Source organism: Cebus imitator, unplaced genomic scaffold (assembly GCF_001604975.1).
Source record: "Cebus imitator isolate Cc_AM_T3 unplaced genomic scaffold, Cebus_imitator-1.0 Scaffold97, whole genome shotgun sequence".
Taxonomy (NCBI): domain Eukaryota; kingdom Metazoa; phylum Chordata; class Mammalia; order Primates; family Cebidae; genus Cebus; species Cebus imitator.
In genome coordinates, this window is record NW_016107412.1 from 4,651,444 (window position 1) to 4,670,582 (window position 19,139).

Genomic DNA, 19,139 nt, shown 5'->3' on the forward strand with positions numbered 1-19,139 from the left:
CCAGCTAAAACAGAATGCCAGGCCGTTATCACAAAAATTGGGAGAAACCTAAAATTCGAATGCTCTGAAGGTGTGCCAAGTCAACCACTAGACACGTATTCCTGTTGAACGTATCTTTAGAAAGACACCAATTCTCTCATCACTACTTACTATTCCAATTTAATCAGCCCCATTAATAAAGGGCATGCACAACAGTTTCCAATTCAAAGTATTCGTGAAACGTGAATACAAAGTATTAATATTCTAGTTCAAGTCATTAAGTCGCATGGACCAAGGAGAATATGCACATCGAAAGTGGAAAAGAAACTATTTTTAACAGCAAAAATGAATAGAAAATAATTGGAAGATGAATACAAGAAAAAGCACACTAATATTATCATCTAAGTGAAAAGCTCAAAGAGAAAATGAAAACAAAATCCAGCCACTTTGACCCCAAATAAAACCTTGAGAACAAAAGCACATACCAACTATAAACAAACAACTAATATGCAGAACTGAACACGATTATTAAAAAGTGGAGTTGTATGACCTTCCCTTTTCAGATATTTAGGAAGAGAAAGAGTGAAGGCCAAAATGTCAAACTTAAGTGTGTAAATAAAAACACCATGATTTCTGCAGATACTATGGGAGTGGAATTATAAGTGATTTTTAAAATCTTTACATGTATATATTTTATACACACATTACTTTTATGATCAGAAAATTATAATTTTAAAAGGCATGCTAAATAAATTCAAATAATTATAGGGAAAACAGTCTATATAGAAAATATTCTGCTGTTTTTATCATTGTTTACTGTTGTCCATGGTCCAAGTTTTTCTGATTGAAAAACAGAGCACAAGTAGGACATTCAGAGAATGAGTAAATAAAAGATTGTATCTTTCATTTAGTATTTTACCTTTTTCTCTCTTTTGCTTCTGAGACTCTTAAGGTATCTTGATGTATTTAAACAGAGTCCCCAAAACATCTAGAGCTCATTTCTATTTTTATTAGTTAGAAACTAATAGACAAAAGTTGATTTTTGATATCTAAGATCTTTCCAACTCAAATTTGAGTTTCAGAAGGTATTTAGCCTTTCAGAAATTCTACTTTTAAACTTTTAATAACTTGGTAGTCTGAAAACTTCATGTATTACATGTTGGGCTTCACATAGATTGGGCCATTTCACATTGGTGAGAATTCCATTTATTTTTTCAGTAGCTCACTGTTTCATGTTATGCTTAAGCTTCATGGATAGCTTTTATTGGCTGTGTGTCAGTGACGAATTCCACTTAAATTGATAAATTTTTACTTCACAGTATTAAATGACAAGAAAGGCAATGAATATGAACAATTTTAAGAACTTGGTTAGCTATACTTTTAGGGAAACTGGGAATTGCTAAAATCAAAATATAGTGAAAGGATATTATCTATAAAATAAGGATGTAAAATTATAAAATATGATTTTATCTACCTGGTCAAGGATTTGGCTGGAAGAGTTGAATCTTCTAGGGGGCCAGTTTTGCATTCTTATAAAAATTATGGCCATCACCAGTGACTTTACCCAGAAGGAATGTGGTGATTATCGATTCAGGTTCTTCCTTAAATCAGTTAAAGAAGACAGATGAATTGGACACTGCAAGTCTTGAATTTCCAGGCTGCATCTAAAGATATAATCTACATTTGTCTGAAATAGTACTTTTTAAAATAGTTAATATTTTAAAGGCATGTTCAATAGCCATCTATTCATAATTTGTCCAAGGCCTCAGGGTACTTGGTGTATCCTCAGGTCTGTGCACACACAGACTCATAATACACAAACACTGCTCATGAAATCCTAAGAAATCTGGCCAGGAGAGAAGTCATGGCAACAGGACTATGGGGCAACCCAGATAAATATCCTTTACCTCTTCACAGACCAAAGTCATACCTCCAAACAGAAGCATGGAACTCCATGCCCAGCCTGTGTCATTCCGTCTCTGCCCTATCCTTACCTGTGGTTTGGTTTTGATGTCAGTGTCTCTTGTACAAGTTAATTCAAAGTATGCATATGAACCAACTTCCCCAAGTAAGGGCTGGGATGGAAAAAGTTAGGGTCTGGGATCCTGTCAGGGCCTCCAGTCTCTGGAGCATGGCCCTTCTTTCTTATACTTCTTTATCTGTGGGTTTCAAATTGTGCTCTTAGTTCCTCAGGTTCTGCAAATGATGAAAGTTCCAACCTCTTCAGAATTATTTCTTGCTTTTATGGCATCAGGTGTGATGATAACAACTGTTACAGAAAACTAAGTGTTTACTGACTGCATTATGCTCGTTTCTGTACTAAGCACTTTACAGGCATTCCCTTCTTTAATCCTTGCCCCACTCATGAGGTGAGTCCTTACCATTTTGAAGGTAAGAGAACTGAGGCCCAGGAACATTAAATTGTTTTCTCAGGGACACAAAGCTAGTAAGTGGCAAAGGATGAGAACCCAAGCCATATGCTTCTGGACTCAAATGCTCAGAACTATCCTTCTCTTTAATTTTGGCATAGGTCAGTTTCTATCTCCTCCATTAAATCTGCCCATGCTAGCCCAGGATAATTTTTCTCTCCTGCCAAATTTCTCTATATCTAGTTAGCCAAGAATTTCTTGTGACCTCTCTGTCTTTCCTTTCTCTCCAACTAGATTATAAATGCCTTAATTGTAGGGCTATGCCCTCATTCTCTGTGATGCTCCCCAGAGAGTTCAGTGGTACCTCACATGAATTTGGTATGAGTCTAAGAAATTCTTGATAAATGACAGTGCAGATCTGAAATTCAATTTTCATATATCAACTGCCAAAAACAACATTTGAGATGATATAGTTCAAAGTTTCAGTGGTGACTGTCAAGGAGAGATACAGTTTAGAAATCCAGGTGTGTGACTTTAAGGAAGTTTCTTAAGCTCCTTAAAACTCGGTTGTCTCGCCTATGCAATTGCAGTATTGATCCCTAAAGTGCAGGACTACTGAAAAGGTTAGAGATTCTACACATAACCAAGTGGCCTGTATATAGTAGTATACAGTTGATAAAGATATACCATTACTTAGGTACTCAGAGTAACCCTGGATTCAAGTAGAAAAGTGGTCTTCAAACAATTTTACCTGACCTGAGCTCAAAAATTCCAGAAAAGTACCCAATTTAGGGGGAAGAATGAGAGGGAATGAATAGCAAGGGAATTTAGGGCAACTGGATGGAGCTTCTGGAGGCTGTTCCCCTACTCTGTAACCAGGAAAGTCTGTTCTTATAAGCTTCATAAACAGAAGTATTCTATAAGATTTTACTTTAGAAATAAAGCAACAACAAGAAATAATCCAGTTAGGAAGATAGTTTAAACAATGCTGTTTGATGCCACTCAGAAGGTTATAGACTACCATACTTTCAGGTCAATAAAATGTTGCCCTTCTAGAAGTGGGAGGAATTATGACGGTATAAAGTGAATATGTATTAGTGAGGCAGACTGTTTCTCCTTTAGAGAATACAAGTGATAAAGAATACTTAGCTTTAAAGGAAAATGTTCAGCTACCCCAGATCACTTCTTGAATCCTTTTTCACCTGCCTTCTGAGAAGTCAATATTTACTAAGATCTATTGTCACCTTCACTCTGAAATCTCAATTCTTGCAAATGTTGACTGGCCCACTTCCTTGCCTGTATCCTTCAACACTCCAGGCCTCAGATCTCTACAGGTCTCAATTCCAAGGAGCTTCCCATTTCTTTCTCAATGACTGTGATACATGAATGTCTTTTCATCTTCTAATTATCGGAAGGAAAGAGTTATGCAACCCACCTAAAACTACCTGGATAACACTATGAATTAAGTTAATGGGCACCTATGGAAAGTACAAAATACCTTTCCACCATGAGTCCAAAGGTTGAACTTAATACATTAGTGAGAAATATTCCACGTAGAAAGACATTATCAGCTCAGTTGTTTTCTTAAAAGTGTCCATGCATATTTGTTTTCACTTAATCCAAACTACACTCATGACCATGAAAAAGAACAATAAAAAATTAAATGAAACTTTTTCTTTGTTCTGTTTTTCTACCAACATCCTAGCCATCAAGTTTAATAACTCTAAAAGTGAGTTTTGTTAACAACGTAGCCCAATTGTTCATGATTTAAAAATTTTCCCCTCCCTCTCAATCTGTTCTTTTAATTTTACTTCTCACTAATCTTCAAACGAATACGTTAATAATGTGTATGAAGCTGGTACTCTTCTACTAAGGCTGCATTTTACTTCTTAGTAGAAAATGCAACTTTCCTTAAATATCTCTGCTCAACAGCAACAAAACAAGCAAAAAGCTGCAAAGATGCCAATAATAACACTGACTACTTATTATAGTGTCTGTAATTTTCTTCTAAATTCCTCAATATAGACAATTGGAAGCATATGATAGTGTGCATATGCATAGGTTAACACTAATAGGGCACCTATAGGGTTTCATCAGACCTCAAACTATAGGGTCATTACTGGAAGGCCTTGTTACACACAGATAGCTGTGACCCACCACCAAAATTTCTGATTTAATAGAGCAGCAGCCAGAGATTTTGCATTTCTAGTGAGGGCCTAGGTGACGCTGATACTGCTGTTCCAGGGACCACAGTTTGAGAAACATTGGGGTAAACATTTGAAATCCTCTTATCAAGAGTTCACACATTAGGTATGGGTAGTAGGCATATTAAGAGCCTTATTCAGGAGTCCACACATGGGGGTGGGGAGCAGGAGAAGTAAAGGAGAGGTGCTTATAGCCAAGGCTTTAAATACTGTTACCTAAATTTGCATCAGAGTCTCCGTTAATGAACTACACTAACGCACTTCATGATCTTGGCCTGCATTTTCCCATCTGGAAAATCACGGATAACCTCTTTCACCTACTAGATTGAGGTATTTTGAAGATTACATTACATAATACATGGGATGACAGGTTGTAAATTATAAAGCGTTATTATCATGATAACTTAGAAATTTAGTCAACAAAGAACATCTCATAAGCAGAGCGGGCGTTTCAGATTCACCAACGAAGTGCCAAGGTTACTTTTCCTCAGTAGTCAGATGAAATTAAAGGGGATAATAAAGGCAAACACACTTGTCATGACTTACCTTATCCTTTTATTTTGTTATATAACAAAAAATAGTAGTTTTTTTCCTAGTCATCATTCATTGTCTTTAGCTGCTGTTTAAAGTTTCATAATTCCTACTTTGAAGAAATTTATGAACAGACTTTATGTAAAAAAAAAAAAATAGCTACTTAGCAATGTCTCAAACACTGAACCATGAAGTTTCATCTCATAAAATATCCATAACGGTTTCAATGCATTACAAAGACTGGCTCCTACAATAGGTTCTGATTGCTCATTATATGTCTCTAAGGCATTAAACTTATAACCTTCCCATCATTATGTTACAGAATTCATCCTTTTATAACAGATGTACTTAACATGGGTCCATGTGCTAATATTTAAAAAAAATTTATAACATACTGTATAAGTTTTTGTGAAAGTGGAGTCCTCAGACCAATATAAGTAGTCTTACAGATACACTTGTGCTTAAAAGCAAAATGAAGCATTGCAGACAAAACTTAAAACATAGAGAAATAGAGAAATTTGGAAGGAGAGAAAAATTATTCTGGACTAGGATGGACAGGTTTAATGCAGGAGACAGAAACTGACCTGTGCCAAAATTAAAGAGAAGGATAGTTCTGAGCATTTGCGTCCAGAAGCATACAGCTTGGGTTCTCATCCTTTGCCACTTACTAGCTGTGTGTCCCTGGGAAAACAATTTAATGTTCCTGGGCCAGGTAGTGCCAGACTTATGACCCTCCTTCTCACTAGTTATGGACATGGGACAAGTTGCTTAATTGTTTTAGGTCTTTAGTTGCTATAGCAATAAAATGGGGGTAACAACACCAACCATCCCCAAAGCTCTGAGCCTCATGTGTTTCATAGTCTTCAAATGTTATCTGCTTTTATTATTTATTATTACTGTGGGAACATTCATTAGGAATTCATCCTGACACTGACCTATAGGCAGGAAGGTTTCCTTTGAGAAAAATAATTACAGAAAATACAGTATTGACCTATGTTACTAGTTTCTTATTCTTCAAATCAGTTGAATAAATACTAAAAATGCCTCTTAGCAAATTGTTAAATGAATGAATGTTCATTATATCAAAAACTCTCTCAAGCTTTACAAGTGTGGGAGCTTCTTTTGGTGCAGGTCTTTGTGGGAAAACTGCTGCTTCTGCAGGATTAAATAACAAAAACTGCTAAAAACAATCGGTGTTTCTTGCCTATTATTTAGATTTTCTAGTAAATTACTCGGGATCTTTACAACATAACACCCCGTCAGCTAAAGTCTGACTATTCTTTAGAAATAGAGAATATTGCAAGTATTCGATGATTTAGTAATTAAAGGAGGGAGAGTAATTTATCTTGCTTTAAGAAAGAATCAAGTTTATTGTCTTTCTTTGACTATGGGAGGTAACTTTTGTCTCAGAAGAACTGCTAATATATGACTATCTACCAAACCTGGTCAGTATAGAAATTGAACATGAATTTTTTGGGAAGTAGTTACATATAAATTATAAATATACTTTGTTTGCAACAGTTTCCATCAAGCTTAGGGGAAAAAAATCTTCGCAACCTGTAGAAGAAAACATAGTTTAAAAATGGCTTGCCTCATCTCTGAAATTCATTTTAATCTACTTAAACAATAAAAAAAATGAGATTAAAGAATAGCTTTTGTATATCTATTTGTTCATGTTAGTCTGTTACATAGCATCATTGGTACCTAGTGAATTGATTCCTTTATTAAAGAAATTTATTTCTCAGGGATTACATAATTGGATTTATGTTACTAATTTCACAGTATTCTTTAATAGACAAATGCAGTGAAAATTTTACTAAAAAGAATATTGTCTAATTAACTCACTAAACAGTGTACCAACTTCCCCCAAATGCTGCCAAAATATACGATGTTTGCTTCATTCTCCATGCTAATAAAATTCCTGGGAAGTCACTGAACTATCCCTTCCACAACCAGGGTCATGTTTCTATTCATCATTGGCCCAAATTTAATTGTGTCTTCTCTCCTTCTCTCAGGATTCTTGTAAAAAGCATATATTGAACTGGGAGAAAGCAAACATGCATCTCTTTAACTTACCTCTCAAAGGCAGAACAGAGGCTTGTCTCATTAGCTCAGTCATCTCTTTGGCTCTTTTGCTGTGGCACAGTGAGCATAGTACCTGGATACCTGTGCTCATGAAAACCCAGAAGTAACAGTATACTACCAGTTGTTTGTGTTGATGGAGAGTGTTGCTTTATTTTTACATGTGAATCTAATCTATCATGAATCTAATACTTCATGGTGCCCTACAATGATATTTTCTAAAAAAGTATCTGATTGCTTATTTCTTGGTTTAGGCATCTTAGGAAATTTCCCAGGTTTTCAATATTATAAGAGCTTCATCAATGATTCCTTTTCATTTACAGTAAAAATTTGCATTCATGTCTTTTGTTCCTTTACAAATAAAAAGCATAGTATGGATGTATAAGATATACAGCATAGGTGTTAGGTATAGGCATTATTTTTATAGCATGTAAAAGTATTTACAGCAAAAAATTCAGTCAAATCTATTATTTCTCATTCATCATTTAGGTTTTTGACAGTCAGCAGATTTTTCTGATACAGTTTGAATAATGTAACGCTTAAAACAGCTGCAAGGAAATGTAAAGCCATTTCACTCCATAAACAGAAAACTCCAGACCTTTAAATTTTGTTCTTAAAATGTCTGACAATTAGTGAAATATCTTAGTCAACTTCCTTTTAACTAATAGGAAAGTTTAAGTATGGAAACTTAAAAATATTCAAACTAAGGCACAAACACAGATTTTTACCTGATACTGTGGAAGTCATCAATTTGTCAGATTTCTTGTAGCCTTTTTAGGCTCTGTTGTGTTAGTAATGAAGTATTTTAATAAACAAAATTTAAATACTTGTTATTAACAATTTAAGAAGAAATAATTAGATATTTTGCCCAATTAATGTCATAACGTATCTACCACAACCAGTGTAGATGTTCTTTGTAGATAACTTTCTGTGGTGATTCTATTGACCTGGCATCAGGATATTTTCCTAAAAAGTGCTTTTTATTGGGTTTCCCTGGAGTATAGTTGAATGAGGCCATTTGAATAATGCATTACCAAAGGTCTGGAGGCACTGTGAGCTGAAACTCGAAGTAAGAGAAGCAGGGCTTCAATTTAATATGTACAGGCAAAAACACCCCCAGTGCAGTATATGTCACTGAATTCCTCTCATTGTAAACAAAATGCCTTTTCCTTTTAGGTTACCAGTAACTTCCATTTCTCCGTTTTTGTTATTTTGAAGGACCTTGGGCATAGAAGCAAGGCCCGGGGTAAGTGCAAATTGCTATTGCTATTGCTGTGAGAGTAGTAAAAGTGAAATCACAACCCAGAGTGACACTTTAGGAAAACGTGATAATGATCTGCTTCCAGGTGTGGGGACTGAGTAAGTAAGGGGTTTTACTTACTCAACAATTTCAAACAACATGTGAGAAATTCCTGCCCCTGTGGGGTTGAAAATGGAATGTAAAACTCCTTTCACTATACAATGTCAAAATATTTAGATAAAATATTAAAAAACAATCAAACAATTCTGGAAGCATGAATTGGTGGTATGGAAACCAAGTAGAACAAGTGATTCTTTTCCCTTACCCATGCCATTGGGTACGTTTGTGATTAGAAAGATACAAAGTGGCCATTTTCAGATCACAGTTAATCAAGAAAACTTGAGGCTATTTAAGCCATAAACACACTCAAGAGTGTTGTTAAATTTTTGTTTCCAATATCATGCTAATTTTAAATATTTTTAATTTCTTTATTCCCTAGGGAAAAATCAATAGTTATTTTATAAGACAGGAGCAGACTATGAATATAGATCTGAATCATACCAGGATTTTTTCTTTCTATATCACTGTGGTTTTGATTGTTAAAAAATATTCTTCCTGGTGCTATCAGATCTTCCTCCTAGTGCTATCATGATAACCACTGAAAATAAATATTATTTATTTTCAGAAGAATGCCAATTGATTTTTCCCAGATGAAAACCAAAAAGCTTGCTGCAAGCTACCAAGGTGCTTCTTTCTGTTAGATCACTGTGAACAAGCTTATAATCACATTTTATAGCATATGTCAAACTAGAGCTTTAATAAGAAAACTACTTCTTGATAAGCATAGGAAAAAATCCACAGGTGTTAGGATCATATTCATTAGCTTGTGACGTCACTGAAATTTATTCACAGCCTGTTAAAATTGCAAAAAGTGCTGTCTTGAAAAAGAAACAATAATGTACATTGAAAAATTATTGAATGCTGCCTAGAATTTAGTTACTACTGTTAAAAATGCATTAAGATATCAGATAACTTTCAGGCTGATCAAGGAAAATAGAAAAGAGAAAGGATCATTGACATTTTCTTTTTCTTTTTCTTTTTTTTTTTTTTTTGAGACAGAGTCTTGCTCTGTTGCCCAGGGTGGAGTGCAATGGCATGATCTCAGCTCACTGCAACCTCCACCTCCCAGGTTCAAGCGATTCTCCTGCCTTAGTCTCCCGAGTAGCTGGGATTACAGGCATCAGCCACCATGCCCAGCTAATTTTTGTATTTTTAGTAGAAATGGGGTTTCGCCATATTAGCCAGGCTGGTCTCAAACTCCTGACCTTGTGATCCACCCTCCTTGGCCTCCCAAAGTGCTGGGATTACAGGTGTGAGCCACAGAGCTGGCATCATCAACATTTTCAATCATGAAGGAAGGTGGGTGATGTTAAGGAGGTTAAAAGCCAAGGTATGTAAGAAAGAAAGAGGCATGAATAGATCAGCTATTGTGTAGGAAAACCATTCCCCTCAGAATAGACTATTACACCCAAGTGGATGAATCCATTTTGAATGATACTCCAGATGGTCAATACTCTTGTCATTTGATACTTCAAATGACACGATGACAGGAAAAGACAGACAAGTTGAGTAATCTTGAATACTAAGAAATAAATAGACCTTAAAAGCCAAATAAATTTGAAGACATGTTTTTATCACACGTAAAGAATAAGACAGCATTGGGAGTTATATTCTGTAGTCATTCTGTAAAAGTAGCATCCACACTGGGATCTAATTAGAATCATAACATATCCATCCTGAAGGTTTAATTTAAACATATAGAAAAAAAAATGGTGCTTAAGGCCTACAGTCACAAGTATAGTCTCCCTAGACAGCAGAGGGTGACAGGACGAAAAGTCCTGAAACAATCATTATTCATACTTCACAGTGCTTATGCAACATTTGGAAGCAAGAGTTGCTCACAGATGTTTTTTCTGATTCGTGCACAAAACCTCTGTACCTATAAATGCAGATACATATTTGCACATAACCAGCTCTAGACTCTTTTGTCAACACAACCGTTATATCTTAAGTAGGCACTGTGAAGAAACAAACACACATGCACAGATGAATTCTGGAGCTTTCTCTGAGTCTGTGTTAAAGAAGAACATGTCCCATTACTCATTTCCTTTGATGATGGATGTTCTGACCCCCAAAGAGTTAGGCTTACAATTTGCATTCAACATCTAGTTTCTTCTTATTGAATTAGATTCATAGTGTCTATTTCTATTTGCCAAGTATGAGTACGATAGATGTTAGTACAGATGAACACCATTATATAGAAACCTAATAAGAAAACTGATGTTTATGAAACAAATCATTTTAGTAAAAATCTTGGCTGTAAAATTCATTTACATAGACTATCTAAAATATTTCTTTAATAAAAATTCCATGTTTCATAAGATTACTACTATGTTATTACCAACTGTTGGCTTTTGGAAATTTTGTAGTTTCAATTAAGTTAAAATATCAAGCAGCATACAAGTCTGAAATATTTAAAAGTTTTAAAAGTTTTTAAACAAAAAATTCTACTTATAATTCTCACATATCAAAATATACTATTGTGGCATTTTTTTTTAATCTTAAAAGAAATATATTTCTTATGAAAGTGAAGTATAATTATAAAATCTGTTTCAGTTAATGGAGCCGTGACTATTGTACTTAAGGCTCTTTTAAGTAAGTGAAAGTTGTGGCAGATTCTATTATGGTTCACTGAGTCTCATTCTTTGAGTCATGTAATTGAATGATCACATAAAGTAAAAACATGGCAGCATCTATCAATCAAAAGAGTCCTATGCTTTCAGAGATCAAGAATCAAATGCCAAGGAAGACTCATCCTAAAAGAGGCCCATTTGCAATTGATGTTACAGTGAATCCAACAAATAAAAAGGTGATTCACTACAATTTCTGGGATTCCAGCTGGCCATGCATTCTTATGTGTTTTAAAATCCAATTTCATTGTTGCATTGTCATTTATATGCTGTACTTCTGAAGGAAAAAAACTAATGCAAAAAGTAGTCCATGAGATCCAGATAAAACTAACTGAAATTCACAATGTACTTATCATTTTGCCAATAGCATTTTTTTAAATGACAAAACCTAATCAAAGTAATTTGTGATTGAAATCAACCACAGGAAAACGTGTCAGAAAGACTTTTCAAACGTAAAACACATACGTTTGCCTAAAGATGCAATGAACCTTACATTGTTGACTTTTGAATTCAGCTCTGTTTGTTATACAGTCATTATATCCTTACTCAGGAAGCAGATTTTTAAAAAATCTTTTTTCCTCTAACTATTGCAGCTGCTTCTACCAAGCAACAAAAGTAGCTAGAGAAATCATATATACACATACATGTAAAATTAGGGAAACAAGCTGCTTTATTGCCCTGATTTAAAATAAGCTCAATCAGTAGAAAAGAAAAATGCTATAATATACAGCTTGATGAGCAGCTGAAGGCAAAAATATACTCAGATGCAGTTTTAGAATTCAGGAGATATCTTACTCAATGATGTTTGAATGAGATGGAGGACATTTCTCCTCTTAATTTTTCTAAACCACTGAGTAAACAAGCGGAATTTATGTGAGGAATATAACCCAAAATAGACAGACATGTAAAAATTTCTTAAATATAATCCTGAGGCTATAAAGAAAGAAAAGGACTTGCTCTTATTTGATTCTAATTTACAAAATTATATCATTTTTAAAATCCTAGTTATGAGAATTTATTGATTAAAAGATAATTTTCAGAATTCAGCAAGAAAATGTAATTTATACAAAACTGATTATTAACAATCACCTTTCATAGGAAAACAAATACATCAGCTATATTTCAGGGCAAAAAATAAAATACAAATTAATAAAATTATAAAGATTAAATCAGTGCGCATTTTAATCAATATCTCAAAGGCCTAGGAAAAAAGACATTGAAAGTAGTTTAAAAATATGAAAACAGCCTTACTCTTGACGGTCGCTGTCCGGGTACAGTTGTAAAGAATAGCCAACTCCCCAAACACTTTTCCTGGGCCCATGGTACACAACTTCACACCTTCTTTTGTAACTTCAACCTTACCATCTATAAAGGAGAAGGGAAAAACATGTTATATAAATTCTTTCTCATGCTTCATTTGTTGCATTTTTAATGTGAACAGGAGTGTTAGGTTCATTTGTAAAAACACAGCTACCAATTAAAACACTGTTGTCGCCAAGAGGCAATGCAAGAAATGAAACAAAATATGTAAGTTAAGAAAAGTACACATTTTCTTAAATTTAACATTGAAAAGATTTGAGATGAGATCCAAGGAAACAACAAGAAAAGACAGAGACAAACAGGCAAACATAGTATTATTCCAAATGTGTTACTAGTAAACCACAGTAATTCCAGTGTTAATGTAATTTTGAATCTGAAAGAAAACTTGAGTTAGTGGTACATTTTCTACAGCATACTTCATACTTGAAAATTCTCCCTTGAAGAGGGGAATTACTTGCCCCTTCGACATTTTTAAATTCTTCTTGTGGTATCTTTTTATTTAAAACATCTTGTGTGACCTGGGCATGACTTTTATCTTCTTCCCAGCTCTGCAACGTTGACTATAGGAAAAAATAAACTACAAGGGTTGTGGGAAGATAAAGAGGTGTTACAACAGTTTATGTTTGACAAAGCACTTGGAAAATGAAATGCTAAAGGAAGAAAAAGGCTAAGGAAACACTATATACTGGGTATACATTGTTATCTGCAAGTACAAAAAATGCTATTCATGAGAGAAATGAAAAAAATACATATTTTTGCAAGTCATACCTATGTAGACTAAGAATTTCATCACATAACACAATCAGGGTAGATATAAAAAGACAACACAGTCCTTTTTTTTTTTTTTTTTTGAGACAAAGTCTCACTCTTGTCCCCCAGGCTGGAGTACAGTGGCACGGTCTCGGCTCACTGCAACCTCTGCCTCCTGGTGTTCAAGCAATTCTTGTGTCTCAGTCTCCAGAATAGCTGGGATTAGAGGTGCCCATCACTAGGCCTGGCTAATTTTTGTATTTTCAGTAGAGATGGGGTTTCGCCATTTTAGCCAGGCTGGTCTCAAACTCCTGACCTCAGGAGATCCACCCACCTCGCCCTCCCAAAGTGCTGGGATTACAGGCGTGAGCCACCGTGCCCAGCCCACAGCCCATTCTTGACTGACTTCTCCCCTTCTATTTTTCTCTGTTACCGACCCACAGCCTATGGAAGAAAAGCTTAATGCCTGGCAAGAGAGCTAGCTTGTTTGAAAGGAACTAATGCTCCTCCAGTGTTTGCCAAACTTCAGGCCTTTATACTTTGATTCCATAATTTTTCCTTTATTTGTTGTGCTACCTGTAATATTTAACATTTCATAGTATTGACATTAAATTAACTCCTTTCCTTTCAAAATCAACCTGGTTTAATCTAGGCAATAATCTTTGTAACGACTCAGGTTTGATGTGCTGATTATTTTCAAATTTCTATGGAGATAAAATCATACATATATATTTTTAATTTTAAGTTTAATCCATATACTAGCAGTACATGATCCGCCCTTCAGAGGACATTATCCCACACTGAAAAGCATTTCACATGAATGGTATTAAGGAAGAGAGAATTCTGCAGTAATTAGAATAAAGGTCCATTACAAAATCTCATTATTTTTGAATGGTGTATGCATACCCCCTCTGTATGTAAAGAAACTACTCAGTAATGAGCAAATTCAACAATTCAAAAGGTTTCAAAGGACTTTCTTACACAGGTACAGCCAAATATTCTAGCTTTCTCATTCTTCACTTCTTGACTGTAGGAAAGAAAACTCTTCCCCATCAAAATCAGTGCAGTAAATTCATCTTTTCATAAGTTTCAGATAGTTCCCATGGCATTTTCCTTCCTTTTTTTCAGTGGCAAGCCTGTGCCCCTAGAAATTTCATCTACCACTCAAAAATGAGAGACAGGACAGAATATAACACAGAGGTTAAAAAATTTATACATCATCTGAAGATAGAGCAAAAGTTGAGTTCTGGTTGTCTTTTCTGTTCCTTACTGGCCTTGTAACCTTGGGCAAGTTGCTTAACTTCTCTTTGCCTCTGTAAAATGGATACAATAAAAGCACCTAATTCATTGGATGATTGTTAAAATTAAGTGAGATAAAACAGGAAAAATTCTTAAAACAGTGCCCTCACATAGCAAATGCTGAATAAATGCTTGCTTTTATTCCTGGCATTATTTTCTTATCAATTATATGAAGGTATAATGACACTGAAGCACAGTATTCCATCATCTACTACAGAAAATAACCAAAGACCATGTAGGATAATAGGATTTTTTTTTCCCAGTGGAGAAAGAATTTGTTTTCAGATTCTCTCTCTATGATGGGCAGAGGAGAGAACCTTTTAGATCAAATCAATGTAATATCCAAAGAAAAAAATAGAAACTCAAAAAAATCTCACTGATCTACCTGGATTAATGCAATGGCTTTGTACTTTTCTCCATTTGCTTATGCCTGGCCAACATTAGATGTGATGTTTCTTGAGCCATTACACTTTAGTGGTAGAGACTCCAAATAATAAAATTTAACAAGTTTCCAATGCCTTTTAAAATTTTCTTGACCTACAGATCTAGTGTCAATTTTATTAATAGATCTAAAAGTAAAATGAACAATGCCTAAAGAACTTTCATAAATAAATGATTTTGTACAAGTCTGTTTCTCTGACTCTGGGTTTGGGAATTAAACATTTTCAGTGGAAAGAAACCTGTGCGCCATGGGAGTAAAACCACTACTAAGAATTCTACTAGACAGTTTTGGAGTTTTAAATTTTTATTTATTTTTATTTTTATTTATTTTTTATTGTATTTGGGCTCTGGGGTACATGTGTACATCCTGCGTCCTGCAGGATTGTTGCATAGATTGTTACATGCCATGGTGGTTTGCTGTCTCTATCCCCCAACCCCCACCTCCCTGCCTTGCCAACATCAGGCATTTCTCCCGGTGTTATCCCTCCCACTCCTCCTCACCCACCCCCTTCCCTCCACCCCCAACTAGCCCTGTGAGTGTTGTTCCCTTCCCTGTGCCCAAGTGTTCTCATTGTTCATCACCTGCTTATGAATGAAAACATGCAGTGTTTGCTTTTCTGTTCTTGTGTCAGTTTGCTGAGAATGATGGTTTCTAGATTGATCCATGTCTCTACAAAGGACATGAACTCATTGTTTTTTATGGCTGCATAGTACTCCATGGTGTATATGTGCCACATATTTTTTGTCCAGTCTATCATCAATAGGCATTTGGGTTGGTTTCAGGTCTTTGCTATTGTAACCAGTGCTGCAAATGACATATGTGTGCATGTGTCTTTAAGATAGAACGATTTATAATCCTTTGGGTATACACCTAGTAATGGGATTGCTGGGTCAAATGGAATTTCTATTTCTAGATCATTGAGGAATTGCCACACTGTCTTCCACAATGCTTGAACTAATTTACACTCCCACCAACAGTGTAAAAGTGTTCCTTTTTCTCCACATCCTCTCCAGCATCTGTTGTCTTCAGATTTTTTAATGATCACCATTCTAACTGGCTTGAGATGATATCTCAGTATGGTTTTGATTTGCATTTCTCTAATGACCAGTGATGATGAGCATTTTTTCATATGTTTGTTGTCTGCATATTTGTCTTCTTTTGAAAAGTGTCTTTTCATATCCTTCACTTACTTTTGAATGGGTTTGTTTGTTTTTTTTTTTTCCTGTAAATCTGCTTTAGTTCTTTGTAGATTCTGGATATTAGCCCTTTGTCTGATGGGTAGATTATAAAAATTTTTTCCTATTTTTTTGGTTGCTGGTTTACTCTAATGATTGTTTCTTTTGCTGTGCAGAAACTCGTAAGTTTAATTACGTCCCATTTGTCTATTTTCACTTTTGTTGCCAGTGCTCTTGGTGTTTGAGTCATGAAGTCCTTGCCTATGCCTATGTCCTGAATGGTTTTGCCTAGATTTTCTTCTAGGGTTTTTATGGTGTTAGGTGTTATGTTTAAATCTTTAATCCATCTGGAGTTAATTTTTGTATAAGGTATAAGGAAGGGGTCTAGTTTCAGCTTCCTGCATATGGCTAGCCAGTTTTCCCAACACCATTTATTAAACAGGGAATCCTTTCCCCATTGCTTGTTTTTGTCCAGTTTGTCAAAGATCAGATGATTGTAGATGTGTGGCGTTTCTTCTGAGGCCTCTGTTCTGTCCCATGGGTCTATATTTCTGTTTTGGTACCAATATCATGCTGTTTTGATTACTGTAGCCTTGTAGGATAGTTTGAAGTCAGGTATTGTGATGCCTCCAGCTTTGTTCTTTTTGCTTAGGATTGTCTTGACTATGCAGGCTCTCTTATGGTTCCATATGAAGTTTAAAGTGTTTTTTTTCCAGTTCTTTGAAGAAGGTCATTGGTAACTTGATGGGGATAGCATTGAATGTATAAATTACTTTTGGCAATATGGCCATTTTCACAATATTGATTCTTCCTAACCATGAGCATGGAATGATTTTCCATCTGTTTGTGTCCTTTCTTATTTCCTTGACCAGTGGTTTGTAGTTATCTTTGAAGAGAACTTTTACCTCCTTTGTTAGTTGTATTCCCAGGTATTTTATTCTCTTTGTAGCAATTGTAAATGGGAGTTCATTCATGATTTGGCTCTCTGTTTGTCTGTTATTGATGTATAGGAATGCTTGTGATTTCTGCACATTGATTTTCTATCCTGAGACTTTGCCGAAGTTGCTTATCAGCATAAGGAGGTTTTGGGCTGAGATGATGGGGTCTTCTAAATATACAATCATGTCGTCTGCAAATAGGGACAATTTGACTTCTTCTTTTCCTAATTGAATGCCCTTTATTTCTTTTTCTTGCCTAATTGCTTTCGCTAGAACTTCCAATACTATATCAAATAGGAGTGGTGAGATAGGGCATCCTCATATAGTGCCAGTTTTTAAAGGGAATGCTTCTCTAATTTTTGCCCATTCAGTATGATATTGGCTGTGGGTTTGTTGTAAATAGCTTTTGTTGTTTTGAGATATAGTTCCTTTGATAGCTAGTTTATTAAAATTTTTAGCATAAAGCGCTGTTGAATTTTGTTGAAGGCCTTCTCTGCATCTATTGAGATAATCATGTGGTTTTTGTGTTTGGTTTTGTTTATGTGGTGAATTATGTTTATAGATTTGCGTATGTTGAACCAGGCTTGCATGCCTGGTATGAAGCCTACTGGATTGTGGTGGATAAGCTTTTTGATGTGCTGTTGGATTCAGTTTGCCAGTATTTTATTGAAGATTTTTGCATCAATGTTCATCATGGATATTGGCCTATAGTTTCCCTCGTTAGTTGTATCTCTGCTAGATTTTGTTATCAGGATGATGTTGGTCTCACAGAAAGAGTTAGGCAGCATTCCCTCTTTTTGTATTGTTTGGAGTAGTTTCAACAGGAATGGCACCAGCTCCTCTTTGTATGTCTGGTAGAATTCTGCTGTGAACCCATCTGGACCTGGACTTTTTTTTTGGTCGGTTAGGCTATTAATTGCTGCCTCAACTTCAGTCCTTGTTATTGGTCTATTCAGGATTTCAACTTCTTCTTGGCTTAGTCTTGGGAGTGTGCAAGTGTCAAGGAATTTATCCATTTCTTCCAGATTTACTGGTTTAAGTGCATAGAGCTATTTGTAGTAATCTCTGATGGTAGTTTGCATTTCTGTGGAATCAGTGGTGACATCCCCTTTATCATTTTTTATTGCATCTATTTGATTCTTCTCTCTTTTCTTTTTTATTAGTCTAGCTAACAGTCTGCCTGTTTTGTTGATCTTTTCAAAAAACCAGCTCCTGGATTTATTGATTTTTTGAAGGGTTCTTTTTGTGTGTGTGTGTGTGTGTGTTTCTATCTCCTTCAGTTCTGCTCCGATCTTAGTTATTTCTTGTCTTCTGCTTGCTGTTGAGTTTTTTTGATCTTGCTCCTCTAGCTCTTTCAATTTTGATGATAGGGTGTCAATTTTAGATCTTTCCTTGTTTCTCATATGGGCATTTATTGCTATAAATTTCCTTCCATACACAGCTTTTAATGTGTCCCATAGGATATGGTATGTTGTGTCTTCATTCTCTTTGGTTTCAAAGAGCATTTTTATTTCTGCCTTCATTTCATTGTTTATCCAGTCAACATTCAAGAGCCAGTTGTTCTGTTTTGATGTGATTGTGTGGTTTTCAGTGCATTTCTTAATCCTGAGTTCCAGTTTGATTGTGCTGTGTTTTGAGAGACTGTTGTTCTGATTTCCATTCTTTTGCATTTGCTGAGGAGTCATTTACTTCCAATTATGTGGTCAATTTTGGAGTAAGTGCAATGTGATGCTGAGAAGAACGTGTATTCTGTGAATTTGGGGTGGAGTACCCTGTAAATGTCTATTAGGTCTGCTTGGTCCAACTCTGCATTCAAGTCTTGGATATCCTTGTTGACTCTGTCTCATTGATCCGTCCAGTATTGTCAGTGGAGTGTTAAAGTCTCCCACTATTATTGTGAAGGAGTCTAAGTCTCTTTGTAGATCTTTTTTTTGTTTTGTTTTGATTGCATTTTAGGTTTTGGGGTACATGTGAAGAACATGCAAGATTGTTGCATAGGTACACACATGCAAGTGTGATTTGCTGCCTTCCTCCCCATTACCTATATCTGGCATTTCTCC

The 19,139-nt window shown here is 35.4% G+C and overlaps 1 protein-coding gene across 2 annotated transcripts in view; it reads right to left on the bottom strand.

Annotated features, from left to right (window-relative positions):
• PRKG1 (protein kinase cGMP-dependent 1) overlaps positions 1-19,139 on the bottom strand; it is a 1,344,779-nt gene that overhangs the window by 827,133 nt on the left and 498,507 nt on the right. For both annotated transcript variants that reach the window (XM_017536379.2, XM_017536378.2), the window contains exon 3: positions 12,407-12,520. In XM_017536379.2, the coding sequence (XP_017391868.1) occupies positions 12,407-12,520 (114 nt within the window). The remainder of the gene's footprint in view (positions 1-12,406; positions 12,521-19,139) is intronic.